Source organism: Lithobates pipiens, unplaced genomic scaffold (assembly GCF_037356315.1).
Source record: "Lithobates pipiens isolate NorthernLeopardFrog02 unplaced genomic scaffold, aLitPip1_a1.2 Scaffold_22, whole genome shotgun sequence".
Taxonomy (NCBI): Eukaryota; Metazoa; Chordata; class Amphibia; order Anura; family Ranidae; genus Lithobates; species Lithobates pipiens.
Genome location: NW_027507784.1, coordinates 22,959,642 through 22,981,698, shown reverse-complemented (window position 1 = coordinate 22,981,698; position 22,057 = coordinate 22,959,642). Strand labels below are relative to the sequence as shown.

The window sequence follows — 22,057 nt, the reverse complement described above, 5'->3', positions numbered from 1 at the left end:
GCATGGCTCCTGCAGAAAAAGGTGGCCGAACGGGCTAAATTGAACTGTCGGCTCTTCCTTAGCTGTCATAAACCCCCTGAGGCTGGAGAGAAATGGGCTCATCTCTCTGTCAATCTGCTCTCTCCTTCCAGATAGCAAGGATAACTTGACACAAATATGTGGCAGTGTTGAACTGTAAGTCTATTATCTTGCTGCACATTTTTACTGGCAAGTTGTACACTTGCAGAGCACTTGAAGCACGAGATCTAGTTGGCACTTTTTCAATTTGTAGCAATTTTTGGGTGGCAAGTCTCTAGCAAGAGCAAAGTTGCAGTGGTGAGTCTACAGCAAGAGCTCTGGAAGTCCACAGCATGAAAATTCAGCCACAGTGACCCCCCCCTGTGGTGGAATGACTATTGTCAGAGGCGGGACAAGGTCCTCCAGAGCCCAGGGAAAACATGTCAAACTGCACCCCCCCCACCCCCAAGGTGTATGGGCATGATGCGTCATCAACCCCCCTCCCCCCCCCCAAAAAACTGAGCACTAATCTTTTTCACCCCCTAAGCATAAATTCCCCCTCCTCCCAGCACAAATCTTACCCCCACTCCCCAAATCAAGTGCCCCCCCCCAAAAAAAAATCACTCCTCCTAGCACAAATTATCTACCCCTAAGATTACCCCTCCCAATAACCCCACTGCAAATCCCCTTTCAAGCACAAAGCACCCCAATCATCCTTCCTAGAACAAATCTTCTTCCCCCATTCTTTCTCCCCCTAAATTTTAGCATACCCCCCAAATTGCCCCTCCTAGAACAATACTTACTCCCTGCTGCCCCCCAAATCTCCCTTTCTAACACAAATCCCCTCCCCCCTATTTCCTTGTGGTGCCCCCCCCCACCGCCCATGATACCACAGTGCCCCGGGCAGCCGCCCCTCCTGCCCACCCCTTGTCTCGGCCCTGACTATTGCACAACATAACTCAACCAGAACTTGGAGCAGACTTGCAGAATGTTCGCAAAGAAAGTTGATCTTGAGTCATGCAATGCGGACGTGCTGCAAGTGTGCAGCAAACTTGTGAAGCCTGGCAAGTCTAGCAATAGCTTAGCAAGTTAATTTCAATCTTGCAGAACAACTGTTTGCTATCTGGGCTCCTATCAGCATCATCCATGTCAGCTCATGAAATGGTTGGCTGGCTCTTTGTGCTGCTTCTCCATTTTTCATTCTACTGTACAGGGCCTGTAAAAAGGCTGAAATAAAGTCAGATTGAGGAGCTTACACTGCTTGTATTTAAAAAAAAATGAATGTAATGATGTATTAAAGAGGGATTCCACCTACAAAAAAAAAAAAAAAATATTAAAAGCCAACAGCTATAAATACTACAGCTGCTGGTTTTTAATAAATAGACACTCACCTGTCCCAGGGGCCAGCGATGTCGGCAGCCGAGACCGATCGATCGCTCGGGTCTCAGCTGCTGCCGCTGCCATTCTAGGTGAGGGAATCAGGAAGTGAAGCTTTGTGGCTTCACTTCCCGATTCCCTACTGCGCATGTGCGAGTCACGCAGCGCACTACGAATGGTCCGCGCTGTCTCTGGGACCCGTGTGTCCCACAGCAGACAGCACGCAGGGACAGGAAGAGGCATAGATTCCCGTAGGAGTCTATGCCCGGAAGTGGGTGAAAATACCTGTCTTAGACAAGTATCTGCACCCCCCCTCCCCCCTGAAAGGTGCCAAATGTGACACCGGAGGGGGGGAGGGATCCGATCAGCGGAAGTTCCACTTTAGGGTGGAACCACGCTTTAATGAATACAGATCTGTGTTATTTAATATCTTTCATTTCTACCTTGTATTCATATTTTTATTTTGATATTTTTAACCCTTTAAAGCGGAGGTCCACCCTAAAGTGGACCTTCCGCTCATCGGAACCCTCCCCCCCTCCGGCGCCACAATTGGCACCTTTCAGGGGGGAGGGGGGTGCAGATACCTGTACAGTACAGGTATCTGCACCCACTTCCGGGATAGCTCTCTGCGGAAAGGGGCGTAGATTACGCCCCTTTCCGCAAGTGCCCACCCCTTTCTGCAAGTGCCCCGCTGCCTGCTGGGAAACACACAGATCCCAGAGGCAGCGGGGACCGTCCTTATTGCGCAGCGCGACTCGCGCATGCGCAGTAGGGAACCAGGAAATGAAGCCGAAAGGCTCCATTTCCTGATTCCCATACCCAAGATGGCGGCGGCAGCACCCGAGTGACGATCTAGAGATCGGCTTCGGGTGCGGACATCGCGGGCGCGCTGGACAGGTAAGTGTCACTATTTTAAAAGTCAGCAGCTGCAGTATTTGTAGCTGCTGGCTTTAAAAAAAAAAAAAAACGCGAAGTCCCGGCGGACTCCCGCTTTAAGTGTCACCCACTTCTGAGCCATCAATAGAGATTACAGTGACTAAGCATCACAGTAAACTCTGATATTCCTACCTAAGTTTGTAACATTGGGCTTGTGTACATACAGTCCATTCATAGAAAACCTATTATGAACAAGTTGTATTTCAGTCATTAGATTGTGAAGGTCATTGATAGTAAAGAGAGTCCCGCAGCTAGCATCCACAAGAGGGAGGTAGGCATAGGGATGACATGACATGTGCTGGACTGCACAGTCGCCATTTTAAGGGGGGTGTATGGCCGCTTTAAGGGTTAGGGGGTGGACGGAGCCCGGGTCGGAGCCACGGCATCTATTACGTGCTAGCAGGGACAATGCTATCAGTTGGAGAGCGGAGGAGGAAGCAATCCCCACCCACCCTCCCTTGTTTAGTACGGGGCTTTGGTCTCGGGTGATATTGTGTTTTCGTTGGGCGGTTCTGGGGGCTTTAGATGAGGAAGTGAGGTACAGGTAAAAGGCCTGTTGTACCCATCCATGGGATGGGGGTGGTTTATGGGTTTAACCTGGAAGGGTTTAAAACAGGTAGGTCACTGCTACAGTTGGTTATAGCCTCCGAGACAGGGGTTGCCGTCTGGAGGTCAAGAGGTTACAGTTGAAGTTGTTGGCAGTGACCATTTTATGTTGTGATGCTACGTACCCATGACCCCTTGGAAAGGCTGGGAAAGTTTTACCGTATTTAAATGTTGGTATTTATTAAAGATTATATTTTGTTAATAAAGTTTAGGCCTGATGGCCATTTACTCCAAATCTGTCCAGTCATTTGTTAAGAGGGACGGGGTTTGGAGGGGGGCGGGTAGGCCTGGTTATGAAGGTTCTGAGGTAATATAGAAATATAACACTGGGTTGAGTCCTACAAATGTCATGATATTGCACTGCCTTCTGCAGAAGATGGGTCCTCATTCATACATGTTATGTTCTGTTTTATTTCTTCAGTCCTATCCAGGTATCGAATTATAAAGTATATTTGGGCATGCACATGCTGGATCTGATCAACTCTCATACGGTTGTTACCAATGTAAGTAATATCATCGTTAATAGTAATTATGCATATGAAGGAAGCTCTGGAGACATCGCCCTGTTGCAGTTGGCCACACCTGTCAACTATACTCAATACATCATGCCAATCTGTCTGCCATCTTCCAACACCACCTTCCCCTGTGGTACGGAGTGCTGGGTGACCGGCTGGGGTACAAGATCTTCTGGAGGTGAGTCCATGAAATGATAAGCCAAAGTAATTTCACTCATTATTCATGCTAACAAGTAAGGCCTGTCAATTACACCCAATATGTCATGTATTACTAATGGATGGGCAATTCTGCCTGGGTTAGATTCATATGGGGTTTGACAACCGCGCCGCATGACCGAATACTTCGGCCGCATGGAACACAGGGGAAGCCAAGATGGCGCCGACCGGACCGGCCACAACACAGGCTCCACGCCACACGGGCCAGCACCGCGCGCTCTGCTGAACAACCATAATTCAGCAGACTGGACAGACAGAGAGGACGCTGAGGAGATGGATAGTCTACCCCTTCCATCATTAACCACAGGGGACATGCCACAGGAGAGAGGTAAGAGGCTGGCCTCCTCCCCCTGTAATTCTCCTCACAAAGCTCACATGGCCAAAAAACACCATGGAACTGACCCTGGCCCTGCTCCTGCTACTCCCACTCCTTTATCCACCCTGGCTAATATACCGGTGACTGATAACCCTGTATCAGAATGCATGTTAAAATCCATGCTGCTCACCCTACAGAAAGATCTACACAGGGAGCTGCAGCTTTCCCTATCCCAAGCCCATGACAGGCTGGACTGCCTGGAGGATAGAGCAGATATGACAGAAGAACATCTCTCTGACATGAGTAAAGCTCATAACGAGCTCCTTGATGCGCACGATCACCACACGGATGAGATTCAGAAAATAAAATTGAAGCTCGCAGACCTCGAGGACAGGTCCAGGCGAAACAACATAAAATTTAGGGGGGTCTCTGAAACCGTGCAACCTACTGAAGTTCAAAAATACCTACAGCAACTCTTCCTTACCCTGCTTCCTAACCTCACCCCCCAAGACATGATTATTGACCGGGCGCACAGAATTGCAAAACCGGACCACCTCCCGGCTGAAACACTCCAAGATGTCCTAGCCAGGATCCATTTTTTTCAGATCAAGGAACAACTCCTTCATGCAGCCAGAAATCTCAGGCACCTGCCAGCTCCCTACGGCAAAATATCTCTCTTTGCTGATTTATCACTCGCCACCATGGAGCTCCGAAGAGCATTTACACCGGTCACGTCTTTACTACAGGAGAACAAAATCACATACCGCTGGGGATACCGCACCAAACTCCTAGTCACCTACCAACAAAAATTCGTGCCGATCCTATCCCCCAAAGATGGATACAAGAAGCTGACTAACTGGGGCCTGCTCCCTATCCGCGCAACTTCTCGCAACCCGGACAAACACCCTGCAACATCACCTCCTCCTCCTCAACGATATCCAAACAAAACCAACAAAGCCTGATGTCCCCTACGGAGGACTTTGTCCCAAGCGTGCTTAAGCCTGTCCGGGTAACCTTTCTGTTTTCACCCCCCCACTGAGTTAGAGTGTGCCAAGCACACTCCAGTAAGTACTTTTCTTTACCTCGGGTGTTCTACAAGTTTGTTTTGACTGTTCCTTTTTGTGTTTTTTTATTTTTCTTCTCTCTCTTACATTGGTAACCCACTGGTGTCTAGCACTCTCTGACAGAACTGCCAGTCCCTGAGGATTGTTTAAGCTTTAGAACACGTACGCACTAGGTGATCCCGCTTTCTCCATCTTGATCTATCAAGAGGGAGTTAACAATCTGTATATTGTGTGTTAAAGTGTAAGGTTGACTATATCTGATTTTTGTGATACTCTGTTATATACGTATTGTGATCGCGCTCAACACCTGTGCACTGTCCGGAGTATCTCATCACTATGCCAATCAAAATAGTGTCCCTTAATGCCAAGGGGCTTAACTCTTCTTTCAAAATAAATCTCCTCTGGAAGGAAGCATGCATGCAACAAGCTGATATACTATGTGTACAAGAAACACATTTTGCAAAGTCTAACCCACCAAAATGTACACATAAAAAATACTCCCACTATTTCTTTTCCAATCATTGCAAAAAAAAATGTGGAGTAATGATAGCCGTCAACTCTAATATGACCTTTATCCCACACCAAATTGACACGGATGAGGAGGGCAGGTTTATAATTATGTCAGCCACGATTGACAACCACCCAGTAACGTTGGTGAATGTCTATGCGCCCAACACATCCCAGATAAAATTCTATAAACAACTCAAGGCCAAATTACAACTGTTCAATCCTGAATCCCTAATTATCTGTGGGGATTTCAACGACATTCCTGATCCCAATCTAGACTCCACCAACCCTAGCAGGAGGGAGACCTCCGTCCTCTCCACGTTTATGGATAATGAAAATCTCTATGACCCATGGAGATGTGCACATGATGTTGAGCGCGATTACACTTTTTATTCCCACCCTGGCAACTCTTACTCTCCGATTGACCTTTTTCTCACGAACAAAAAAGCTCTATTGTCCACCTCAGAATCCCGCATTGGTACAATCACGTGGTCAGACCATGCACCAATTTCCTTGGTTCTGTTCCCCCAACAATGCCCCACTAGCCATTCTGTTTGGCGCATGAACTCATCCCTGCTCACCAATCCGACATACGAAAACAAAATTAAATCCGAGATTGAGAGTTTCTTTGAGAACAACTGTGCATCGGTGGCTAATTAAGCTACAGTTTGGTTGGCCCACAAAGCTTTTTATGAAATTAGGTGCTCAAGAGCGCAGGAGACGAACTGTAGAGATAGATAAGATTCTACAACAAATCAAATCCCTAGAAATGGTCAATAAAACCAATCCTACTAAACCAGTGCTAGATTCCCTTCGCGACCTTAGACGCAAACTCAGTGAACTACTGCACCACAAATTTGACTAGTACATCAAAAGACTAAAACTAAAAATCTTAAGTTTAAAAAAAAATAAATAAAAAATTGCAACCACCACCCATTTATTCTCCAGTGTCTCTGCTTTCAGAAACTTTATAATGTGGTTTTTAAACAAATATTAAGGCTTAAAATGTGTGTTTTACCTTTTGTGCAAAAATTGCTCTGGCAGCAAAAAGGGATTCCATTTTTGGAAGGTGTGTGCCTGGGGAACCTCTGGAGTAGTTTTACTTTAGATTCAAGTTCCTGTCTCCCTGAAACACACAGACTCTGAGCACTGGAGCACCCCCCTTCTAGACACAGAGCAGATGTTAATATGATCAGCTAAAAACAACCTGAGGCTGGGGTATCCTGCTATAATCTGTTTACTTTTCTCTCATGGTACAATTTCTCTATCGTGTGCCTACTAGTTGTCAATCCCCCTTGCTAATTGAGTCACCTATTGTTTCTGTCAGTCTGCTAATCTTTTTAAAGATTTGGAGAGCCCTAGATCTTACTTACTGTGTTTTACTGGTGAACTGCTGAACAGTCTAGGCACCTAGACTTGTTTAAGTGACTAGTTGTTAAATAGCTTACTGTTTAATTAACGTAATGTTTATGTTGGCTGTAACTTAGCTATGTTAAATATCTTACTGTTTACATAACATGATTAAGCTCTTATCTGATTTTGGGGGGTATATATATTCTGTGTGAGTTTACAATAAAGAGAGTTCCAGTTTGCACCTAAGCTAGTGTCATCTAGTTCTTGGGTACTCAGCTATAATACCTGGATCCTGGTTCCAGGCTGGAGAAAGCTGTATGCTGATGGAAACACTGAAGTAGGGTGCTGGATGGTCCGTCATATTTGGTTGGCAGCAATGATATCTGCTTCCTCCCTATGGGCACCCCAAACCACCACCAGAACCCAGTGTCGAGTGATATTAAATATTGAAGAAGTGTTCTAAAATGTAGTCGCCATGGATGTGGAGTTGCAGTGGTGAATGTAAAAGATGTGCCCCCATTATGGAGAGCCTGGTTCTGCCCAGGACATACTGGAATTGAGAGATGCGATCTGCAGGGAGCTCTGCATGGAGGCTCCCCAAGTGGAGAAAGGCTATTATGAAAAGGTCCTCACTACATCCATGGATTGGTACTAGCTGCAGTTGGACTTGTGTATACCATTTCTAGGAGAGCACCCCCGGGAGGAATGGCTGATGGAACTGGATGGTTGGTCCAGATGGAAATGGTGCTGGATGATGGGTATGGGATGCTGCAATGATATGCTACCCACGTGTGTCCATGGCTGAAGAACAGGGTGGACATGTTGAGTATTATGGGTAATATGGGTATAAATGGTTAATATATTGTGTTTGCATGCCTTAAAATGTACTTTAGTGTATTTTTTACTGAAATCTAGCACTTGATAAACCTTTGCGCTAATATTATATGATATAAAAAAAAGGAAATATCACTATTTTATTCTTCGGGATCCCTGTCTTTAGAAGTCATAAAGTAATATATTTATTTTTTATTTTATTTTTATTTTTTTGGGGGGGTAAGTAATCTTTAGGCTTTAGAATTATTTTTTAAACATGTGTGCAAATAAAAAAAACACAAAATCTGCTGTGGTAGCAAAAGGGTTAAAACTGGATCTAGGATATCTGGCATTAATACATTTTATCTAAAAGGGCCCTGCATGTCCTTGTGTGAATCTTGGTGTGCTTTGTGTATACCTTACAGACAAGGACCAAGTCCTGGGAAAAGAAAGTGTAGGAACGCACCCAAGATTCACTATACCCATCATTGCAGACTCATTGTGGCCATTATTGTAGCCTCCCTTTGCCCATCAATGCAGCCTCACTTTGCCCGTAATTACAGCCTCTCTGTGCCCATCATTGCAGACTCTCTGTGCCCATAGTTGCAGACTCAGTGTGTTTATAATATGCAGACTCTCTGTGCCCATCATTGCAGCCTCACTGTGCCCATAAATACAGCCTCACTGTGCCCATCATTGCAGCCTCACTGTGCCCATAAATACAGCCTCACTGTGCCCATCATTGCAGTCTCACTGTGCCCATAAATACAGCCTCACTGTGCCCATCATTGCAGCCTCACTGTGCCCATGAAATGCAGACTCACTTGTGCCTATCAATGCAGCCTCACTCTGACCATCAATGCAGCCTCACTGTGCCCATGAAATGCAACCTCACTTGCACCTGGATCACATACAGTATGTCTTCTTCTGTATCCCGGAGCTTGGGTCTGGAAAGTTTGGCAGAGCTGTAACAAAGTCCCGCCTCCTAGGCGGCTCCTGTGATAGGCGGAACACTGATCCAATGCGGGGAAATTGAATCAGTGTTCCGCCTATTACAGGATTAGGACTAGGAGGTGGGACTTTGTTACAGTGGCCGGCTGCCGAACATTGCATTGTGGAGGTACACAGGAGGAGGAGGTAGAGGAAGGGAGGTAGAGGGGGGAGGGGAGGACTCTGCACCTGAGCCTCCCAGAATCGGCCCTAGGTGCCGCTGCAGCCACAGCACAAAGGGAACAGTGTTCCTGCTGTGGAAAAAGTACAGGAACGCTGTTCCCATGCGTTCCTGCAGGACTCGAGCCCTGCTTACAGATCTTTGCAGTAATGTGGTGTGAAAATTTATCTATATGTGGGAGCTTCTTATATTAAAGACTGGTCACTACTGATCTCTCTTCTTGTGCAAAGGCACTAGTCTTGTCTCCACTCCCTCCAATAGGCAGCCTGTAGTGGGTGGAGCTTGCTGGGTTCCTTCTACAACTCTAATCACTCACTGCAAAGGCTATGAACAGCACAAAGATAACATCTGGGGTTTTAAAAGATATTATACAAAGAGGATTTATATCCTTCGTGGTGAACAAGGAATATATTTAGAATCAGAGTTGTGCTTTTTGAGTTCAGCTTTAAAGGTTATCTATCCTCAACATATGTATAGCTTTGCTAAGAATGACCTTGTTGCTAATGACCATCTTCTTGTCTATGTTTCATCACCAGGGAGCGTAGTTGAGTATGGGGTCCTCCAGAAGGTCATGGTTCCCCTGATAGACCGCAATACATGTCAAGTAATGTATCTCAATGGGGGAAGTACCAGCAGCATAAAGAATGATCAGATCTGTGCCGGCTACGTTGAGGGGGGAAAGGACTCCTGCCAGGTGAGTGACACCAAGAGCATTCTATCATGGCTTATTTTTAGGCCCGGATCTCTTCACAGGAAGCAGAAGCAATGCATGACATCCAATATTTCCTAGCTTTGGCGAAAATTTTGTTTTTTCAGATAATCCGACTGTGTGTGATATGCATCAGACTGATTCCATCCGAATCTCCGTCGGACCCAATTTTCCAACATGTTGGAAATATTTCCCGACCAACTGGGCCGGACGGACCTAATCCGATCATGTGTAGAGCATTTTCATCGGACCAAGTGCCACGCATGCTCAGATCAAATTCCTACATCAAAGCTATTGGCTACTAGCCTGAATGTAGTCCCATCGTAATGAAATTACGTCATCACGTTCTGAAAGATCAGATTTTTCGCCAACTTGGCCCGACCGTGTGTATGCAACAGTTTCGGACACAATCCGTCGGACTAATCCCGACGGGCAGAATCAGACGGATTTGGTTGGCAAAATCTACGACCGTGTGTACGTGGGCTTTGTCCTCAATGGGGAAATTCCTGCCCCTGTATTGGATTTCATCTTAACTGTATTGTCTTCTTTTTATTGATAAAGTGCTAAACAAACCATCGCAGAGATAGGAAATCATTAAAATATTGTATTATTAGTTTGGAGAAATGTGCAAACCTCTCACAGTCCTCATTGTTTTCAGTTATCTCCCCCCCCCCTTGCATATTTCTAGCCCTGGTGTCACTTGGACAGGAAGTGAGGGGGAATCGGCATCTAATCCGAAAGGAGGCTGAGCTCTGCTTGAGTTAAGGCTTCAATTCCAAAAACCTTCAATTCCAAATTGGAAATTCAGCTTATGGGCAAACAAATTCAAACCTTTAATTATTTTAAGTTTATCTATATTTTTTTGTGATACAAAATTTGAGAGACCATAGCATAATATCTCCATTTCCTTGTGAGCTGATGCACAGACAGGTTGATCATTTACAAGTCAGTCCGTTAAATCAAATTTTTTTTTCTTTTGCCACGTCAGTGAATTCTCTAGAGAGACATAAATCAACTTTCCGTTCACCACTGTCTCCTTTCGTCTTCACATCATTGTAGCATCTCATTATATATCAGAAAGTATCAATATCAATAACAATTAAATTAAATATTTTTCCCTTATTAAATTCATATCTTTTATTCATCATACACCTCTTTGTTATTCCCATTCCCATTCCCCCTCCTTTCCCAAGCTAAATGTCAGCGTTTTTTTCCCGTCTCCTCTTATTCTCCTCCCATATTGGTCTATTATAGGCTTGTGCAATTCGTTTCGTAACGAATCTAAATTCGGCCGAATTTTGCATCCGAATGTCCGAATAAAAAAATAACAAATTACAACGAATACGAAAGAAATATAACGAATGAATTCAAATTAATTCGACATGATTCGAAATTATTTCAACTGCATTCAAAATGATTTCAACATTATTCAACATTATTTCAACCGCATTCGAAAATATTTTGTGAGCCGAATTTAGGGCCATGTATATCGGGGTCACTTGGTGCTAGACACTTCAAATTTGGATATGTTGAAGTGCTAGTACTATTGTGTTAGCATACCAAATTTGGGGTTTCTAGCTATAAGTGACCCCGAGATATGTGGCCCCAAAATCGGGTCGCAAAATGTCATTCTCTGCTCTATTAACTAATAACATTTTGCGACCCGATTTTGGGGCCACATATCTCGGGGTCACTTATAGCTAGAAACCCCAAATGTGGTATGCAAACACAATAGTACTAGCACTACAGCATATCCAAATTTGGAGTTTCTATCACCAAGTGACCCCGAGATACATGGCCCTAAATTCGGGTCACAAAATATTTTCGAATGTGGTTGAAATAATGTCGAATCATGTTGAAATCATTTCGAATCCGGTAGAAATATTTTCGAATTTCGTTGAAATATTTTCGAATGTGGCCGATTTTTCGAATTCGGTAGAAAACTAAATGAAATCCGAAAACGAATTTAAGGAAGTTAACGAATATAACTAAACGAAATTAAGGAATTAACGAATTAAAACGAAACGAAACTAAACAAATTTTTTCCTTTTGCACATGTCTAGTCTATTATGGTCTTAAATATTCTGCGTAACTCCAATCCTTCTTAAAATATTTCCAACATTTCCATTTTTATATTACTGCTTCTCTTTTATTATCTTCTCCACTACTCAACTTTTCCATCTTATATATCTTTTCAACTGCATCTACCCACTCCCACATCGTTGGACTTTCCACCTCCTGCCACTTTTTAGGAATCAGTTTCTTCGCTGCGTTAAGGAGGTGTGGGATGATAGATTCTTGATATTGTTTTTCATTACTCTTTGTTCCGTGGAGAAGTACAATCCAAGCATCCGCCTTCACGCTTATTTTAGTTATGTCTCTTATCTTTTGCCAGATCTTTCCCCAATAGATTTTGATTTTTGGGCACCCCCACCAAAGATGTGCCATTGTTCCTGTGGTTTTACCTGATCTTCTCCTATCCCCAACACTGTGTGCTGCCTCCATAACAAAAAAAAATGTTAAATTTGGGTACACCATGTCATTGTTCAAAACAGAACTCTGTGTATTAGTGAATAAAGATGTATCACCCAATGATAAACCACCGCCTGTTACCCGTAAAGAAATATAATTATCCAATGCACCATCACTGGAGGCTAGAGCTAATCTCTCTTCCTCTGAGGAGACTGTATAGAGGTCTTCAAATTGCCAACACCATGGACCTGTGCATGGTCATGATCCTTCTTCCATTTAGTAGAGTGAGATTCACGTCATGTACCTATGTCTTTGATTGAAATGAGTGACTGAGGAGGAAAACAGATGAATCCAAGGACGAATCAGGTTCATCTTCATCCTCGCTCATATTGCGTTTCTCAATATCTGATCTCATAGCTGATTGTTGTTACTGTCTTCCAGGGTGACTCAGGAGGACCTCTGGTGTGTAAGGTACATGGAGTCTGGTACCAGGTTGGAGTCGTAAGCTGGGGAGATGGTTGCGCTTTTAAATATTACCCTGGGGTGTACACCCTGGTTATGGACTACCAAACGTGGATCAGCACCTATCTGAACGTGACCTTTAGTAATGTCCTAAACATTCCCCCACCAACACTGGTATGTGGAGGAGACATCACTAGCCACGGAGGAAGCATCCATCTCTCACACTTTCACTGGACCATCTTGGTGATAGCTACTCTTCTGTCCTTTTATCTATAACCAGTTACTGTCCAAAACATCCTACTAGAGTAAAAGGAACAAACACAGCTGGATATTGGTGATGGGTGTTCTTTTTTAGTAGTTTTTCATGTGCAAAAATAAAATGGAATTATTTTATTGATAGAAACTGGCTAATAGTTGGACTACTACTTTTGCTAAGGACACATTGTAGCAATTTTCTTAATTAAAAATGGCAATAGCCATTCTTTTTTAGTAGTTTTTTTTTGTAGTTTTTCATGTGTAAAAATAAAATAAATTATTTTATTGATAGAAACTGGCTAATAGTTGGACTACTACTTTTGCTATCAATAAAATAATCAATTTTAATTTTACACATGAAAAACTACTAAAAAAAACTACTAAAAAAGAATGGCTATTGCCATTTTTAATTAAGACAATTGCTACAATGTGTCCTTAGCAAAAGTAGTAGTCCAACTATTAGCCAGTTTCTAAGGACACATTGTAGCAATTTTCTTAATTAAAAATGGCAATAGCCATTCTTTTTTAGTAGGTTTTTTTTGTAGTTTTTCATGTGTAAAAATAACATTTATTATTTTATTGATAGAAACTGGCTAATAGTTGGACTACTAATTTTGCTAAGGACACATTGTAGCAATTTTCTTAATTAAAAATGGCAATATCCATTCTTTTTTAGTAGTTTTTTTTTTAGCAGTTTTTCATGTGTAAAAATAAAATATATTATTTTATTGATAGCAAAAGTAGTAGTCCAACTATTAGCCAGTTTCTATCAATAAAATAATCTATTTTATTTTTACACATGAAAAACTACTAAAATAAAAACTACTAAAAAAGAATGGCATTTTTAATTAAGAAAATTGCTACAATGTGTCGTTAGCAAAAGTAGTAGTCCAACTATTAGCCAGTTTCTAAGGACACATTGTAGCAATTTTCTTAATTAAAAATGGCAATAGCCATTCTTTTTTAGTAGTTTTTCATGTGTAAAAATAAAATTGATTATTTTATTGATAGAAACTGGCTAATAGTTGGACTACTACTTTTGCTAAGGACACATTGTAGCAATTTTCTTAATTAAAAATGGCAATAGCCATTCTTTTTTAGTAGTTTTTTTTTTTTTTGTAGTTTTTCATGTGTAAAATTAAAATGGATTATTTTATTGATAGAAACTGGCTAATGGTTGGACTACTACTTTTACTTTTGACACATTGTAGCAATTTTCTTAATTAAAAATGGCAATAACCAAAAAGTTACCCCATGTTTGTATGACTTCAATAATTGGATATACTGTAAGTACCTTGGTGCTTTTCACTTTAGGGGTTGTTTTCTTTTCCCTTGGAGTGACAAGCCTCTTAACCATTTTCTCTCCAGGGCAATTTTTTATTAAAATCTGCATTATATGCAAAAAAAAAAAATTATGTACTTCCAAACATTGTATATTTTCTGAAAGCATGGGCCCTGGAGAATAAAATGGTGGCCATTGCAAATTTTTGCACACCATTTCCGTGCAGCCATTTTGTTTTTATAAAAGATGAAAAAAATGTAAAATATGGGCGTTGCATTAAGTAAATAGATACCAACATTTTGGGTGACATTTTGCAGGTTGAGAGTAAACTATGAGATGGCCCTAGAATTATTGCTCTCACTCATGGAGATACCCCATGAATGCTCCAACTGCTGTTTACACAGATGTGTAGGACCTATTTGAGTGTATATGTGTGTGTGTGTGTGTTGGGGGGGGGAGGGGATGTTTTTCATTATTTTTGTTTTATTAAAATTAAATTTTTTAACACTTGTTAATTTTTTTTTAACTCGTTGTACTGCTTTTACAAGGGGTCTAACAAGCCTCCTTTCTGATAACATAGGCAGATGGCACATGCTCTTCACGGAGACATCAGGGGTCTATTTGATCCCCAATGTCTCCCCTGTCCTCCAATGCAGCTAATCAAGTACAGACTGATGTCTCATTAGTTGAATCCCTGGCTATAGACAGCTCTGAAAATGGAAGTGACAAAATCAGGCAAACCACATGCAAAGAAAAAAAAAATGGCATTAGATCCCCCACAAGATCCTTACCAGATGCCTCTTCTCCACATCATTGGCCCAGTGGATGGGAGGGGTCTGCATAGTGGGTCGTGGAAACTGCCTTGAACCCCTTTGCGCCTAACAGTAAAACAAATATTGATGCCTAAGCACAAGGGAGGGGCCAGGAGTGCTGGCAAGGGACCCAGGAAGAGAAGGATCGCGGCTGCTCTGTGCAAAACCATTACACAGAGCAGGTAAGTATAACATGTTTGTTATTTTTAAAGAAAAACAAAACAAAAAAACTTTAATATAATTTTAACGCTGATTACTTGTAGGGACTTTAAAAGCATCACCTATGGACAATTAAGGGTACCAAAAATTGTTGACATTTCACAGGCGCATACAATTTTTAGTGCTCATGCACACAGACTTTTGAAAAAACTGGCTGCAAAGCTAGCTCCAACGCCTGGAAAAATCGGCGGTAAAAACATGATTTTTACTGCGTTTTGCATTGCGTTTTTGCTCGTTTTTTAGCGTTAGCGTTAAGTAGCGTTTTTTAAAGAATCACATCTCTTGGCTATAGCACTCCCAAATTCCCCACAATGTCACAGAAAACAAAGAAAATATGTTACGCGTTTATGCGCGTTTTTGAGCGATCCGTGTTTTTACAGCTCTAGCTCCGCGCCACGAAACGCACTGGTCCTGGGTTTTTTTTACAGCTTAAAAACGCCTATGCCATTTGCAGCTCAAAAACGCCTAGGTGGGCATGAAGCCATAGACTAACATGGACAGGCGTTTTTAAGCTGCAAAAAACGCTCAAAAAAGCGGCTGTAAAAACGTCAATGTGCATGAGGCCTATGCCCTTGTACACGCGATCGGAGATTCCGACGGAATGTGTCCGATCGGAGCGTTTTGTCGGATATTCCGACTGTGAGTGGTCTGCATCGGACTGTTTCCGTCAGAATATCCGTCGGACCAAATTTTCCAACTTGCCGGAAATATTTTCCGACAAAATGCTCCGATCGCACATACTCCGATCATGTGTAGAGAATTCCGATCGGACCAAGTGCCACGCATGCTCAGATCAAATTCCTACACCAAAGCTATTGGCTACTAGCCTGAACGTAGTCCCGTCGTAACGAAATAACGTCATCACGTTCTGAACGATCGGACAAAATCCGACGGATTTGCTTGTCGGAATCTCCGACCGTGTGTACAAGGGCTTCGGCTTAACATGTTGGGTATCTATTTACTTGCTGCAAAGAAGAAAAAAAAAATTAGAGCCTTTAATAAAGTTTTAAGAGCGAATTGACTTGGTGGATGGACATCACTGGATAATGTGATTGGTGGTTGATTAAAACTGTAATTTTTGTTATCTTTTTAATAAAGGATTGTTTCAAGGTGTGCTTGTGGTTATATACTTTGTCTTTTTTTTTTTTTTTTTTTCATAAACATTTTATTGAAATCAAGGAGGGATACACAAAAAAGAACAAACACTGCCAATGTTTTTTTCATATAAACAAATTGATAACGATTCTGGGTCACGCCCATGACTCATGTATACATCAACAAAAGTAAAACAAATACAATATGTCTTAAGGGAAAGGTATAGTGAATTTCGCTTCAGGTACTTAACCTCAGGCCCAAGAACCTCTGACGACCCAAACCTGGTCAGGATCTGAGGTGAACAATAACCACTTCATAAAAGAAAAAAAAAAAAAAGGGGGGGGGGAACTCCCTGGGAGAGATGAAAGTAGAGAAAGGCCGCGTACACACGGGCGGACTGTTCGCCCAACCTTGTCCGCTGAACAGTGTTTGGGCGGACAGTCCGCTCGTGTGTGGGCTTTCAGCGGACAGTTTCAGCGGACAGTTGGACGGACAAAGTCTTTCGGAAATTCCGAAAAACTGTCCGCTGAAACTGTGTTTGAGCGAACAGTCCGCCCGTGTGTGGGCCTGTCCGCTGTACTTTCGAAATGAGCAGACTGTTCCCGCTCGGAAAGTCCGCCCACTTCGAGCGCGTGTACAGGTAGGCGGGGCCCGCGAAGGAGACGTCGCGGGCTCCGCCGCCTGGAATGGGCTTAAAGGGGAACCCCAACGCCGAAAAAAATCGGCGTGGGGGTTCCCCCCAAGTCCACACCAGACCCTTGTCCGAGCACGCTACCCGGCCGGCCAGGAAAGGGGGCGAGCGAGCGCGCCCCCCCTCCTGAGCCGTACCAGGCCGCGTGCCCTCAACATGGGGGGGTGCCTTGGGGAAGGGGGGGGCCGCGCGGCCCCCCCACCCCAAAGCACCTTGTCCCCATGTTGATGAGGACAAGGGCCTCTTCCCGACAACCCTGGCCGTTGGTTGTCGGGTCTGCGGGCGGGGGGCTTATCGGAATCCGGGAGGCCCCCTTTAAGAAGGGGGCCCCCGGATACCGGCCCCCCACCCTATGTGAATGAGTATGGGGTACAATGTACCCCTACCCATTCACCTGTGAAATAAAGTACAAATAAAAACACAACACAGGGGGAAAAAATATTTTATTGCACAGCCGGGGGTCTTCCGTCTTCGGGGGTCTTCTCGCCGGACTCCTCCGCTATGTGTGTGTAGCTCTTTTGCCAGCGGAGGAGTCCGGCTTTCTTCCTCCCCGCCGCCGGCCTCTTCTCCCGACTTCGGGGGTCTTGTCCCCCTCTTCGGTTCTTCTGCCGGGCCACCGCGCCTGGTCCGGTGGCCCGGTCTTCTGTCGCCGTCTTCCGTTCTTCTGTCGCCGCCTTCGGTTCTTCTGCCGGGCCACCGCGCCTTCTTGTAGCTCTTTTACAGGCGGTGGCCCGGTCTTCTGTCGCCGTCGCCGCCGCCTTCCGTTCGTGTTCTTCTTCTTGTTCTTCTTCCAGGAGATGTTGACACGTCGCTCCCTCCGGCCGGAATGCCAGAGCCGCCCTGCGTTGCCACTTATATAGTGACAATGGGGCGGGGTCACATGGTATATGTCACATGGGTTGGTCACATGGGTTGATGTCACATTGTGACATCAACCCATGTGACCAACCCATGTGACATATACCATGTGACCCCGCCCCATTGTCACTATATAAGTGGCAACGCAGGGCGGCTCTGGCATTCCGGCCGGAGGGAGCGACGTGTCAACATCTCCTGGAAGAAGAACAAGAAGAAGAACACGAACGGAAGGCGGCGGCGACGGCGACAGAAGACCGGGCCACCGCCTGTAAAAGAGCTACAAGAAGGCGCGGTGGCCCGGCAGAAGAACCGAAGGCGGCGACAGAAGAACGGAAGACGGCGACAGAAGACCGGGCCACCGGACCAGGCGCGGTGGCCCGGCAGAAGAACCGAAGAGGGGGACAAGACCCCCGAAGTCGGGAGAAGAGGCCGGCGGCGGGGAGGAAGAAAGCCGGACTCCTCCGCTGGCAAAAGAGCTACACACACATAGCGGAGGAGTCCGGCGAGAAGACCCCCGAAGACGGAAGACCCCCGGCTGTGCAATAAAATATTTTTTCCCCCTGTGTTGTGTTTTTATTTGTACTTTATTTCACAGGTGAATGGGTAGGGGTACATTGTACCCCATACTCATTCACATAGGGTGGGGGGCCGGTATCCGGGGGCCCCCTTCTTAAAGGGGGCCTCCCGGATTCCGATAAGCCCCCCGCCCGCAGACCCCGACAACCAACGGCCAGGGTTGTCGGGAAGAGGCCCTTGTCCTCATCAACATGGGGACAAGGTGCTTTGGGGTGGGGGGGCCGCGCGGCCCCCCCCTTCCCCAAGGCACCCCCCCATGTTGAGGGCACGCGGCCTGGTACGGCTCAGGAGGGGGGGCGCGCTCGCTCGCCCCCCTTTCCTGGCCGGCCGGGTAGCGTGCTCGGACAAGGGTCTGGTGTGGACTTGGGGGGAACCCCCACGCCGATTTTTTTCGGCGTTGGGGTTCCCCTTTAAGCCCATTCCAGGCGGCGGAGCCCGCGACGTCTCCTTCGCGGGCCCCGCCTACCTGTACACGCGCTCGAAGTGGGCGGATTTGCCTCCTCCTTACGTGGGCGAGTCCGTTCATTTCAAAAGTTGAGCGAACTGTTTGCCCAACCTTGTTCGTCAAACAGTCCGCTCGTGTGTGGGCAAGTCCGCTCATGCAAATTTTGAGCGGACTGTTTGACAAACTGTTTGCCGAACAAGGTTGGGCGAACAGTCCGCGCGTGTGTACGCGGCCAAAGACTCGAAATTATTGAAGGGAAAGAAGAAGACATAGAAGAAAGAGGGGGGTGGGGGGGAGGGGGAGGGGGGTAAGGATAGATTATGTTGCATAAAGAAACATGGGTGGAGAGACATCCAGAATGAACTCTCCTAAGAAGGGATGAGAAAAAAAAAAAAAGAGGGGGGGGAGAGGGGGTGAGAACTTCACCAGCTGACCTCTCCTAAGCTCACAGTTAACAGCAGTCCCACAGTGAGATGGGAAAGTGGGGTCCGCTTTCATCCAGCAAGACTCGTTACGGGGTCAACCTACTGCTTGAGGTGGACAATTCCATGGTATCGAGGTACATCTGAGAGGCCTTAAAGGATAACCATTCGCCCCAGATTGCAGCATATAAGGCAGTCTTATCAAGTGAAGTGTGAATCAGCTCCTCCATTTCCGCCATCCTATTGATGCGATGAAACCACTCAGTTAAAGTCGGCACAGAAGCCGCTCGCCAATGGATCGGTACACACATTCTAGCCGCATTGATCATATGCAACGCAAGCGATCTGTGATATTGTTTTTTAGGAATCTCAGACAGGTGTAGAAGATATTGCGCGGGAGAGAAATCTAATGGAAGAGAAGATACTCTCGTCACCACCTCATGAACGTTTCGCCAATACGGTAGTAGAGCGGGGCAGCTCCACCATATATGAAGGAACGTGCCCGTCTCTGCACCACAACGCCTACTTTGTCTTTTTTTTGGTGAAAGACTAAAATTGTTCCCTCGACCGTGTGTACGCTCCATCGGAAATTTAGCTGGCCGAATTTCCGGCAGCAAACATTTGAGAGCATGTTCTCAATTTTCCCGATGCAAAAATTTCTATCGGAAATTCCGATCGTCTGTTTGCAATTCCGACGTATAAAAAAATCACGCATGCTCAGATTCAACTACGAGACGGAAGCTATTGGCTACTGGGTATTGAACTTCCTTTTTCTAGTCCCGTTGTACGTGTTTCGTACGCCACCGCGTTCTTGGCGGTCGGAATTTGTTAGATTTAAGAGAAGCGACCTGCCGCAGTACCAAGTAGCAATGGCATGCTTCCATCCCAGGTAAATTGTAAAAAAAAAAAGAAAAGGGGGGCAAGTGGGACTTTAAATGAAGCATGTCAATTGAAAATAAAAATAATAAATACATGTAAGTAGATGAAATGATTTATAATTTATAATCAATAACCCCTAGGGGTAGTCCATGATCTGAATGTATACAATGGTAGTACAGTAATATAAATATAGATATACACTCAATATATTTTCATAATAATAATCAGAGAGTCTGGAGTACAGACAAATCAATGGCCATACATGGATGCCATTCATAACAGAAATACATAAATTAGTAATCAAAATACATAAAATCACATGAATGAGTACAAACTCTATAGGACAAAAATTGATATTATCAAGGATTAAAATAAGCTTAATTGGGCATCCTTAATTTGAGAACCCGACACGTTTCTTGGCTTCTTGCCAGTCATCAGGGGTGGGATGCATGTTTTTACTAAAAAAGCAAATAAATATGACAAATATTAATATATGTGGAACCTCAGTTAAATTGAGAGAGTATCAAATTGATCCACTTAATTGATAAAATGACTTACAATATAGCCCAAAAATTGGGCAGAACTTCCAGCAATGCAATTTACTTATAATTGGGGTGATTGTGGGAGGTGAGCGCTGCACAAGTCCAGTAGTCATCTGAGGATTACAGGCGGATAAAGATGGTGATGAGTTCTGGTAACGTTCTCTCACAGACTTCTGTAAATATACAGAATAAAGAATTCCAGGTTTGTCTTTCTAGGAAAAATTCTCAGCAGAGGATTTCATCTAAGTTGTAGAACAGGGTTGAGACACAATCAGGTGTGCAAACAATGTTTTTATGTTTTTTTATGTTCGGAAATACAATGACGGGTAAGAACATTGCTTTGTCATTGAAGAAAGCTTTATATTATTCTATACCTAGTTCAATATTTAAAGGTAGCTCCGGAAAATCTATAATTTCATCCCACATATCATCCACGTTATCCTCCACATGCAGTCCACTGCCATACCCACCGCACTCCTCACCTGCACATTCTGCCCTCCATAATATATCTACACTCCCTTCACTGCCCACTGTCATATCATCTGCACTCATCTCTTGTATGTTTCACTCAATGTAATTTCTTCCGCACTCCTCTCCTGTACATACCACCCATTGTCATACCTCTGCACTTTTTTCCATAACATACAGCCCACTGTCATACCCTCCACACTTCTCTCCTGTACATACTGCCCACTGTCAGACCCTCCACAATCCTCTCCTGTACATACTGCCCACTGTCAGACCCTCCACAATCCTCTCCTGTACATACTGCCCACTGTCATACCTTCTACACTCCTCTCCTGTACATACTGCCCACTGTCAGACCCTCCACAATCCTCTCCTGTACATACTGCCCACTGTCATACCCTTCACACTCCTCTCCTGTACATGCTGCCCACTGTCATACCTTCCACACTCCTCTCCTGTACATACTGCTCACTGTCATACCCTCCACAATCCTCTCCTGTACATACTGCCCACTGTCATACCCTCCACAATCCTCTCCTGTACATAATGCCAACTGTCATACCCTCCACAATCCTCTCCTTACATACTGCCCACTGTCATATCCTTCGCATTCCTCTCCTGTACATACTACCCACTGTCATACCTTCCACACTCCTCTCCTGTACATACTACCCACTGTCATACCTTCCACAATCCTCTCCTGTACATACTGCCCACTGTCAGACCCTCCACAATCCTCTCCTGTACATACTGCCCACTGTCATACCCTTCACACTTGTCTCCTGTACATACTGCCCACTGTCATACCTTCCACACTCCTCTCCTGTACATAATGCCAACTGTCATACCTTCTACACTCCTCTCCTGTACATAATTCCAACAGTCATACCCTCCACAATCCTCTTCTGTACATACTGCCCACTGTCATATCCTTCGCATTCCTCTCCTGTACATACTACCCACTGTCACACCTTCCACACTCCTCTCTTGTACATACTG

The 22,057-nt window shown here is 44.6% G+C and overlaps 1 protein-coding gene across 1 annotated transcript in view; it reads left to right on the top strand.

Annotated features, from left to right (window-relative positions):
• Nucleotides 1–13,065, top strand: part of LOC143923418 (serine protease 33-like) — a 39,949-nt gene extending 26,884 nt beyond the window's left edge. Inside the window, exons 3-5 of the mRNA XM_077447075.1 lie at nucleotides 3,338–3,609; nucleotides 9,408–9,565; nucleotides 12,494–13,065. Coding sequence (XP_077303201.1) covers nucleotides 3,338–3,609; nucleotides 9,408–9,565; nucleotides 12,494–12,790 — 727 coding nt within the window. The 3' untranslated portion in view covers nucleotides 12,791–13,065. The remainder of the gene's footprint in view (nucleotides 1–3,337; nucleotides 3,610–9,407; nucleotides 9,566–12,493) is intronic.
• The last annotated feature ends 8,992 nt before the right edge of the window (nucleotides 13,066–22,057 follow it).